The sequence below is a fragment of the Etheostoma spectabile genome, chromosome 6, assembly GCF_008692095.1.
Source record: "Etheostoma spectabile isolate EspeVRDwgs_2016 chromosome 6, UIUC_Espe_1.0, whole genome shotgun sequence".
In the NCBI taxonomy this organism is placed as follows: Eukaryota; Metazoa; Chordata; class Actinopteri; order Perciformes; family Percidae; genus Etheostoma; species Etheostoma spectabile.
Genome location: NC_045738.1, coordinates 18,184,373 through 18,196,029, shown reverse-complemented (window position 1 = coordinate 18,196,029; position 11,657 = coordinate 18,184,373). Strand labels below are relative to the sequence as shown.

Below are 11,657 nucleotides of genomic sequence, written 5' to 3'. Positions count from 1 at the left end.
TCTATAATTTACAAAGTCCCAACAAGTCTAGTAATTCCCGCAAGAGCAAGCATTTAGTGCGACAATGGCAAGAAAAAACTTCCTTTTAGGAAGATACCAGGCACAGACCCAGGCTCTTAGTAGGTGGTGTCTCCCGGGGCCGGTTGGGGGGGTGATGAACAGTGGTAATAATAGTCATAATAAAGATAATGGAACAGTGACTACAATGGTAGTTGTGGTAGTTCATGTCTTAGCAGGGCACTGCAGGGCTTTACAGGGTGTGGCGTGGCATAGCAGAACATAGTTGGACGTAGCGGGATGCAGCAGGGTTCAGCAGGACACGGCAGGGCATTGCGGAGCGTAGCAGGGGGTGTAGCAGGACCACGGTGACAGCTGCAACCACGTCCTTGTTGCCATCCTAATCCAAGGAAATATTCTGGGTGAAAAGAAAACATAAGGACTCCGGGGAGTAAACTCCCCAGAACTCGGTTAGTAACAAGCATTTCTGGGACAGGATGCACACAGCCCAGCGTGTCAAAGGAAGGAAGGAAATCCCCCGGCAGTCCAGAACTATTACAGCATAACTGGGAGAAACAAGTTAAGTAGAAGTGCCTGGTCAGGCTTGAACTCTTCCCAGCTGGATCAGGCTTTACTGGCCTGCCTCTCTCTACTTTTATGATATTATTGATTATATGATAGATTAACCTGACGACTATGAGGAGAAGCAGGTGGGCCTGGCTAGGCGGACACTGCAACCACTCACTCGCTAACTATAAGCTTTATCAAAGACGAGGGTTTTCAGGTTATTCTTAAATGGGGTGATGGTTTCTGCCCCCAGAACCCAGACCGGGAGCTGGTTCCACAGGAGAGGAGCCTGATAGCTGAAGGCTCTGGGTCCCAACCTACTTTTAGGCAGCTTGCAAGGCAAGGCAGCTTTATTTGTATAGCACATTTCAGCAACAGGGCATTCCAAAGTGCTTTACACAAAATCATTAAACAGATAAACACAAGTCAAACAGAAAAGTCATAAGCATTAAAAATCAATAAGACACATGAATAGACAGTTAAAACAAAATGAAACATTAGGACACATAAAACACAAGAATAAAAGTTACAGTGCAGCATAAGAAATTTAAAGAAATTAGCATTAATTTAAAGAAAGGCAGCATCAAAAAGAAAGGTCTTCAGCCTTGATTTAAAAGAACTGAGAGTAGCAGGATCTACAGGTTTCTGGGAGTTTATTCCAGATATGAGGAGCATAGAAACTGAAAGCTGCTTCACCCTGTTTAGTTCTGACTCTGGGGACAGAAAGTAGACCTGTCCCAGATGACCTGAGAGGTCTGGGGGGTCATAGTGTAGTAGCAGATCAGAAATGTATTTTGGACCTAAACCGTTAAGGGATTTATAAACTAGCAAGAGTACTTTGAAATCAATTCTTTGAGACACAGGAAGCCAGTGTAAAGACTTCAGAACTGGAGTGATGTGATCAGTCTCTTGGTCTTAGTGAGGACTCGAGCAGCAGCGTTCTGATCAGCTGCAGCTGTCTGATTGATTTTTAGGGAGACCGTAAAGACCCCGTTACAGTAGTCAGTCTACTGAAGATGAAAGCATGGACCAGTTTTTTCCAAGTCCTGTTGACACATAAGTCCTTTAACCCTTGATATGTTCTTTAGGTGATAGTAGGCTGACTTTGTATTGTCTTAATGTGGCTGTTAAAGTTCAGGTCTGAGTCCATGACTACACCAAGATTTCTGGCTTTGTCTGTTGTTTTTAACATTGTTGTTTGAAGCTGAGCGCAGACTTTTAATCGTTCCTCTTTTTTTCCAAAAACAACTACCTCAGTTTTTTCATTTAATTTCAGAAAGTTCTGGCACATCCAGTCGTTAATTTGTTTGATGCAGTTAGTCAGTTTTTGTATTTGACTATAGTCCCCTGGCGATAAGGTTATGTAAATTTGTGTGTATCCGATAACTATGGTACTTATTTTGTTTTTCTCATTATCTGAGCCAGTGGAAGCATGTAGATGTTAAACAGAAGAGGCCCAGAATGGAGCCTTGCGGAACTCCGCACGTCATATTTGTACGCTCAGAGTATAATTACCTATTGACACAAAGTAATCCCTTCTTTAGGTAGGATTCAAACCAGTTTAGTACTAAGCCAGAAAGTCCTACCCAGTTTTCCAATCGGTCTAGTAGTATGTCGTGGTCGACCGTGTAAAATGAAGCACGAGGATCAAGTAATACTAAGATTGAAATTTTGCCACTATCTGTGTTAAGGTTAAGAGACTCTAGGAACCACAAGTTGCTCTGAATTCTGGGAGGTTAGTGCTCTAGTGAGACAATAAGGCACTTAGAGCTCTTCTAGATATGTTGGTGCTAGACCATTTAGAGCTTTGAAGGTAGCAAAAAAATGTATTAACAATTGATTAGTTTAAAATATGCTGTACTTGTAAGAACATTTATTTGGCATTGCTATAACTTCCTAAATTAATAATGTTCCTGTTTTATACTGTATTTTGTTGTCAGCACATTTTCCTCTTCAGTCACATTTGCACTGGCCTCTATCCTCTTATTTTCGTCACTACTGCTCATCTCGTACTATGCTACGACGACAGCAAATGCAGCACAAACACAAGTTCACTGACAGAGGTCGCTAATCCAGATATGCAGGAACTTTTTGATGGAAATATTATAAAATAGGTATTGGGTTGAGCCCAAACGTTCAGCAACTCTAACACATTTCCAACATGCAGAGATTTACTGTAGTTAGAGTTCTTGGTACTCAATTTTAAGGCTATCCAATTCAGATGTATTGTAAGACTTATTTTTCATTTAAATGCATTTAAAAAGAGTCATATGCTATCAATGACAAAAGATTTCTCAATGATATATATACTGTGCTTGGATTACAGCAGTGGTACTCTCCACCAATCACAAGTCACAGTATCACATGAATGACATTTTACATACAGTGTGTTTTAAAGTTCTGAATAAATGGAGTTTTTTTTTCTGGAAAAACAGTTCAGAGAAAGACTGGAGAATCAAGTATTGCATGTTTTTAATCAGACCTAGATGGCTGGGTAAAAAGATGAATGAAGCGAACATTGTGGACACGTCAGCAGTTTAAAATGAATGCGCTACTTTCCAAAAGATGACATAAATGCTTTTGTGATTTTTGTGTTTATCCATACAGCATTTATTTGATTAAGTAATGTTTGCTTACCTCACTTACTTTTTGCATTGATACAAACATGTTGCCTGTTTTACATCAAATCTGACAAGAATGTGAAGTCTCCAGATGTTAAGGATATTAATGTTGCCAAATGATAAAACCACATTTACAGTTAGATGGCACAGGTCTGAGCTCTATGTTAGTCTGACTTTATGTGCTCATTTGTCTTCTGTGTAGATTTAATTTTTACCACAAAAAAATGTATATACAATATAGGTACTGGCCTAATAGTGGAACTGGATCATCATGTTTTCTAATTAAAATATTATAATTAAACATTTCTTTGAAGAGACCTGATGTGCAGTAGGGTGACAGTTATTGATCCGGTCAATACTTTCTGCTGAACATATAGAGAAATGGAGGTGAAACAGTTGGTTTTCAGAATGTCAAATGATGCTGTCAGACTGCATGCAATATTAAAAAGCTAGCTGTAGGCTAATAGAGCTACGCATTGATTTACATTTGGAGCAGTAAGACCAAGTTTCAAAGTGTGGCAAACCATGCTGCTATACATCTGGAAAGATCTGACAAAACAGAACATGTCATAAAGAATATTAGAAACAGCATAAGATATATCTGTAAAGGGGACATGGTGCAGAACAACACAGCCTCTTACTGTGCATTCTGAGACCAGGCAGGTTGAAGATGGTCGAGCTTTATGATCTTCATTTGTTGAGAACTTTTTATATTACACACCCTGAGCGGTAGGAGTGTTATGAGTGAGACCTGTGCCAGAAAATAGTCTTGGTAAAAGATAACTTCTATCTGGGAGGGATTAGATTTATGTGAGAGGTGTTTTATTTTGGAACTGGAGAACCTGTCTTGATTCTGCCGTATTTTAGGTTTTGGATGAGCGAGTTCTCAGCTGCATTTTCTCTCTCTGACTCAAAACTCACTATCAGCGCTCCAGATAACATTCATTGTCGTTTTCAGTTTGTATTGTGAAGGCAAAACTTCCAAGTCACTTTCTTTTCTATTATTGGATTTAAAATAAACCTCACGTAGATTCTATGGATTTGGAGAAGATACGTATGGGGAATATCAATGTATTCTCACTCTCTTCCAAGTCTTATACTTAATACCAGTGTCAAAAAAGTAGCAGCAGCACGATCTGGAGCTATAGATGCCCAGCAAACCTAGAAAAGACTTGATGATTGGACATTGATCGAGTGTGTGGATACACCGAGTAGTAAACCAACCATTTAGAATATGCTTTGAGTCTCCTGTGAATGCAGCGTGAATGTTGACTGACTGAAGAGCCTGTCAGCTGTACCGTATCAGCGGCTGAAATCAGAGAAAAGAGGCAACAAGCAGCCTCATCAGAGGCAATCATTGCCGGAGATGTGCTTCTGATTTTCTGCCAGTTGTGATTTTTAACTCTGCATGGACGTGGGTCAACAAAAGCTGCCCTCACACACTGACTGCCTGTTGCCCACAAAGGTCCAATGCAGATATACATATGGTGATATAATCAGTTATGAGGCTAAAGTGAGGTGAAAAATGAAGCTGCCTAATTAGTTTGAGTTCTTCTCCCAGAATCCATAGCCTTTGGATAACACAGTGAAAGTGCAGGCACCCAGCTTTACAATAATTAGTTTTTTTAGTACCAGCCGAGTTGGGATGACCGGGTTGAGGCAATTTTTCATAATGTCAGCTAAGTTTTCTACATGGAGAAACACAAAATTGGGCCCTGCACTCTCCATTTGATTCTATACAGGCTAACTTGATGAAATAGTGTGCGTCAACTGTTTGTGTCTATCACAATGTTATATTAGCCAAGTCAACTTTTTTTCCAATTCTGCAAAATGGGCCAGACATGCAGAGGAATCATCGTTTCTCTTTGACCCATGGTGTACTGATACAACAAGTATACCGATAAAAGATAAGTAATATATATACAATACAATCAATAAATTCTAATTAGGGCAAAAGTATGGCAAAATCAACAGCATAGTATAAAAAAGAAATTGAAAATGTGCAAGAGTTTAATTATTAGCACCTAGCAAGTTTTTTTAACCAAATAAGCACAGCACACTGAGCTGTCTATTTCTATGTCTATAGAGAGGTATACCTAAGGAGTAATAAATTAACACAAAACAAACAGAAGCCTGGGGTGGAGAGGGTTGTTGATGAATATAACAATACATGAGGATCATGTTATGAACAAGCAGACAAAACAAAACATTTCAGCTGTTTTAGCATATTATATCATTATAATTGTCGGCAAATTCAAGTAAAAGACCTAAACACGTTTTAGTTAATTTCTTGATACTTTCTGATTTAGGAACCCATTGATCTCTGATGAAGATGTCATTATTTAATAACAACATTTTTTTTTAAAAAGGCTCTGTAATTTCCTTTTTTGTTTTTTATATTCAGAAAACATAGTAAACATAATATTCACAAACTGCTACAAACAACACGCTGGGACAGAGAAACGGGCCATAAAACCACCGAGAGAAAAACTGTGAGGGAGGGAGGGAGACAAAACAACACGTGCAGAAGCAGACAGACACAAACAGACACACACAGACAGACACAAGACAAGGGACCAGTCACTCATGCAAACAAAAGAAAAGGGTACTGCATTGACCTTAAGGACTCAGCAATGACGTGCCAAGTCTTCCCCAGGTGCTCCACCCACACAAGACACATGTGACATCCAAAAAAGAAAGGATGGATGTACGAACAGATACGTCATGAGGTGGTTTCCACTGGGTTGCAATCATCCTCTTAGCAGCTGTAAGTCCAGCAAACACAGCACGTTTTTGAGCTTTAGAGAGCTGAAAGGCTGACAATTCAGATCATTCAGGTCATTCAGGTCATTCAGAATCCAAACATTGACAGTAACAGGCACAGTAACATTTATCAAGGTGGACATTTTGGATGCAATATTGTTCCGCAACTGACCAACAGGAAACCACTCCCAGAACATAAGAAGAAATGTACCTTGAGCTTTAATACTGGAAAACATTAGCACCTTCTAGCCACTCGATGCGGATGTTGCGTCTTCGGTTTCTGTCCTCCATGTCTGCCAGCTTCACCGCCAGCTCTTGAAAAGCACGGCCATGGCTGCCAAGAATACTTGCGTTGCTTTCCACTGTGGTTTTTAGGTTGTTCACATCAGATCTGATAGACCCAAGGCTTGCAGTCAGAGATGCTAGCTGGGCATGGATAGCAGTCAGCTTGTTGTTGCTGAATCTGAGAAAAACCTGGTTTGAAGTAGCTTGTCTGTTTCTCCAGCAGTGCCTCTGCAAGGGCATCCGTATCGCAGCATTGGACTTTGTTCTTGTTTGCCAATCTGCTTCAAGTAACTCTAAAGAGCACAAAGTGGTAAAATATTGAAGTTGGAACCATATAAAACAACTATTTGACAAATTCTTAAGCCGCCATCTCTGTCCAGCCGATCATGTGAGTCCCCCGGCTCTGTATATTCCTAAAAACAAAGCTGTGCACTGTAGTTTTTAGCAAATGTTACAAAACATGAGTAAATAGTGCATCTGTTGTGGACTACTTTCAGCTGCAGATTTTCATAGATTTGGTGCAGGAGAAACATGTCACCCAGTCAACAGTGTGGCTCATTGATGTACTTTTAATTTATTTTTGGACAACAATAGAGCTCTATGACACAGAAAAATAAGATACAAAAGACTTTGGCCACACAAACACACCACCACACACACACACCACACACACAAAACACACACACACACAACACACACACACACACCACACACCCACAACACTTGTTAGTATGATCAGTAATTTGGTTTTGTTATTTTCACAGGTTTAAAAAAAAAAAAAAAACATTTCCAGCCTTGTCATTTAAGGTTGCTATAAAAAGCCCTATCTTGAAGCATTGCTAGTAATTTTCTAAATAAAACAAATGTATTTTATGTAGGGTTGCGCAATTAATCACAATTTTATTGAAATCGCAATATGAACTAGTTCAATATTTATTAATGGCAAAATATGTGTCAAACCATTCCATAACAAAGTATTGTGGTGCTGCAGAGACATCCCTGCCTACAACTCGTATCCTACAGACTAACTCCCAATTTCGACCGGTTGAGGAACGTCTGCAGATCCGCTCCGGAACGACGGCGGATTCAGTACGTTTCCACTAAAGTCAATGTGTGTATTTTCACTGAGTGCGGAACGGCTGCTCCGGCTATCCGCAGCCCTCCGGAGTAGATATGCAGAGCTTCTATTTTTGCTGGACGCCAGAGAGCTCCGCAGCAATTTAGCACACGGCAGAAACAAAATAAAACAGCTGGTTCATTTTCAAAATAAAATAGACCATGCTCACAGCGGATCACATCTCCCTGCACTACACCTTGAGAACACAGCACAGAGTTGTTTCCCCTCTACTCCTCTGGATGGAAACAAACTGTTGTTGTTTTTGTGGTTCTATTCTACATGAATTTGCGAGATCTCGCCGGTCTTCGAGACTTCAGCTGTCATGAACGCAGTCGGTCCACAACAAATCCGGACCTGGTGGGTATTGACGGACGGCGGAGCACGGAGCCAACACGCAGCGGAGTGGATCCGCAGACGTTCCGCGGCCGATGGAAATTGGGTGTAAAGAAACAAAAAAATCTTTGTTTGGTTCAGATCCTCGCAAAAAATAACACTCCAGTCATCTTTATTTTTTTTCAAAGAAAGCAAGAAAAATGATACAAAAATGATCATTCCCTCCAATATTGTGGATCACAATATCAGTCAAAATAATCGCAATTAGATATTTTCATAGTATTGTGCAGCCCTCATTTTTTTTTAGGTATTATGATGTATGATTATGACCTCTACACCAAGTCCTGACTGTTTACTGGATCTCTACTACAATTAGTAAGAGAGGATAAGGGCAGGCTTTGCCAGAGACTTGTGTACAGACAAATAAGTTTTATTGATGTTTGTAGCGTTTCCTGCTGGTTGCCACTAGAGTTTGATAAATGCAACAAATTACTCCCGGCCCCTGTAAATTGGCTTTCAGACACTTTCCTTTGATCACCAATAATCTCCACTGTTGCACATTGTATTTGCATTACCTAATCATCGCTCTCCACCCCTGTAGCACTCAGACTGTTTCTCCCATGTACCAATAATTGACCCAAATGTAGCGCAAAAAAAGGTGACATATTGGTTTATTGAATATGACATAGTTTTTGCACTCACACATGCTCTGCTGTGGGCTGCCAACGGCTTTTTCAACACATTTACATCAAGGACCACATTAGAGAAGTCTGTGAATTTACTGTGTCATCCTTGAATATGCATTATAGGCTTTTCCACAGTTGTCAAGCTCAAGTAAACTGTCTCAGTCTTCCTTTTACATTAGAAGTTTTGAGGTTTGAAGTGTTTGACTAATTGATGCTTGCATAATGTGGATTTCTGTTTTAAAGGCGCACAAGAGCTTTCAAATGGAATCCTTGAGTGTTACTAATGTAATTTCACTGCCTGTGCAATGAGATCTTGTTTTATTTCAAAAGTATTCATAACCAAACAGTACATCTTGGTGCAATTTCTCAACTTGTCCAATCTGAAGAGCATCGTTATTTCAATTTCCAACCATAAGTTGGACTAAAATTAAGTTGGAATAAAATCAGCTTTTTCTGAGCAGTGTCTTGAGTGTGTTTTGTCATGTGATAAAGAAATTTACTCTTGAGGTCTCTTACTGTGCAACAGACTGTCCTTCTTCGAGTTACTTCTGAAGCTAGAAGGTTTATTGTTCCATATGTTCCATATTGTAATTTGAGCCTGTTCATTTGTTTCCCAGGTCCATGGGGAAGATGCATGGGCAGTGACTGTGGCCCGGGTGGCAGCCAAAGCCGGGCAGTCTGGTGTGCCCATGTGGAAGGCTGGACAACGCTTCACACCAACTGTGACCAGGGTCAGCGTCCTTCCAACCAGAGAAACTGTTTCCGTGTGTGTGACTGGCACAAGGACCTTTATGACTGGCAACTGGGTGCCTGGAATGTGTGTGTGCCAGTTTCAGCAAGGACCTTATGGGCCTCACGGCCATTCACATGCAGTGGAGGCGAAGAGGGCATTCAGACCCGGGTGGTGGGCTGCATACTCAAATCAGACGGATCTCAAGCAGAGGATGCCATCTGTGAGTACTTTGAGCCCAAGCCTCGCCTGGAGCAGGCATGTTTGATCCCTTGCCCTCAAGATTGTGTCGTTTCCGAGTATTCTCCATGGACGTCCTGCTCCAAAACGTGTGGAACAGGCCTCAGGAACAGGGTCCGTAGTGTCCTGGTTCCTCCACTGTTTGGAGGCTCGGTTTGTCCCAACCTAACTGAGTTCCAGTCTTGTAAACCAGGGCCTTGCACAGGTCCAGAGGGCATGTACAGTCTGAGGGTTGGACCGTGGAGCCCTTGCGCCCTCCCACAGACTCGGACAGCACGGCAAGTTAAGCGCAGGAAAGGTAAAGGCCAGGGGCTCAGGGAGAGAGCAGGAGTCAAAGATCCAGAGACTAGGGAGCTTATCCAGAAGAAACGAACCCGGAACCGCCTTAACCGGCAAGAGAGTCCGTTCTGGGACATCCAGGTGGGCTACCAGACTCGGGATGTGACCTGCATACACAGGAATGGGAGCGCTGTGGGACGGAAGTGAGTGGCAGCATTTTCACATTAATTTGACAGAGTAAAATTGGTTTCTTGTTTTCTTAACACAGTCATATGCACCTTTAGTTTTCTTGCTTAGTCAATAGTAAAAGTCAGAATTATAGCTCAGTACTAAACACTGCTGTGTTTTTTTCCCTCATTTTTATAAGGTAATTATCTTACAGGCAGCAGAGGTAATCTATTTAATTCCAGTGTCTGCCTAATTTCATGTTTTCTTTGTATTTATTGACAGGCCTTCTATCCATTTATCTATACAGGAAATGAACTGCTCCTCATATTTCCATGTGCCTTTGGCATTTAGGTGTACTGATTTCTGCTTTTCTTACATAATTCCAAATTTGTCCTCCTGAAACCTTTTTTTCTTCTTGTCAGAAGGTGACATGTAGCAGAGGATGTTTATCATCTGTGTGTGTGTGTGTGTGTGTGTGTGTGTGTGTGTGTGTGTGTGTGTGTGTGTGTGTGTGTGTGTGTGTGTGTGTGTGTGTGTGTGTGTGTGTGTGTGTGTGTGTGTCACTGCTTTGCTGTCAGAACAGTGAAACACACCTTACCTCAGTGTATTTGATGTCAACTTCTGAGGATGGAAGTGGCAAAGCAATTTTATGACATGAGATCAATCTTTGCCAGGACTTTGCATGTTGCTTTTCAAAATAAGGGACTTTTCTGATTTCAGTTCTGTGGTCTTGAAAGGATGTGTTATGATATGTTATAAGAAAAGTGAACAAATCAAGTGTGAACCTTCTTTCTTTCTTTACCTAAATCTTTTCAGCTTTACCTTACAGACAAAATACACTAACCACGAGCATTGTCGATCCAGGATGATAGTTTTGGTTTTGAGATGGAACTTCTCAAAACCAAAACTATCTTAACTATCATCTTCAGTAGCTACATTGAACTATTTTTTCTATGATTTTGGTGAACTGATGTGGTAAGTGTGCAGAATGATAATAACTCGGTGATTTTGAACAGCATCATATAAGAGATTATCACTTGAATAGGTAATTGAATTCTTTCAGTGGGCGCTACTATTGGGAGGCTGTGGCTCAGAAGGTAAAGCTGGTCGTCCAACAATCACATAGTAAGTGGTTCAGTCTCCGGCTCCTGTCTGTATGTCGAAGTCCTTGAGCAAGACACTGAAACTCAAGTTGCTCCGGATGAGTAGGCCGCTATCGGTGTCTGAAAGTGTGTGTGAATGGGTGAATGAGAGGAAAATTGTAAAGCGCTTTGTCCGCAAAATATAAATGCAGTCCATTTACGAGTTACCATCCATATTATCCAATTCCATGAGAGCCTCCGTTTATAGTACTGGTAAACCCTTGTGGGGTCTAACCTCTGGAGCTGACATTAGTATTGCTGTGAGCTAATCATTTCTTAGCAGAAGTCTCTAACCAAAATGCACATTTTACTTCAAAGAAATGAATCTGCCATCAGCATCAGAGTAATGCACATCTGATAGAAATGCACCGTCAACGTAAACCCTTACGGTGGGTCTTAAAAATACAAAAATTAAGATCTCCTCAAGATATATTTTTACTGACTGGTGAATTGGTGTTGTCACTCATGTACATGTCATGTACAGTATCTTAAAAGTATAGAACCTAGTTTCTTTTGCCCCCATGAGGAAGTAATGATATCAAATCTGTTGGCGCGTCCACATGATACAAGCCTTACCTGATTGCCCCCAACCTCTCACCTTCCCAGTCGCTAGTAGCCAAGGACGACACAGAGAATTAAAAAACATGGACTCTTCAGAATAGGTAATTATCTTCCCTTGAGTTTCTGCTCGGGAAAGTCCCCGGACAACACAATCTTCTGAACATAGTC

At 40.9% G+C, this 11,657-nt stretch overlaps 1 protein-coding gene across 8 annotated transcripts in view; it reads left to right on the top strand.

The window, feature by feature from the left end:
* The window catches only part of thsd7ab (thrombospondin, type I, domain containing 7Ab), a 159,451-nt gene that overhangs the window by 43,851 nt on the left and 103,943 nt on the right, over positions 1-11,657 (top strand). For all 8 annotated transcript variants that reach the window (XR_004332373.1, XR_004332371.1, XR_004332370.1 and 5 more), the window contains exon 2: positions 8,987-9,821. Coding sequence is in view for 3 of the 8 variants with exons in the window: in XM_032518005.1 (XP_032373896.1) it covers positions 8,987-9,821 (835 nt within the window). In the remaining 5 variants the exon portion in view is untranslated. The remainder of the gene's footprint in view (positions 1-8,986; positions 9,822-11,657) is intronic.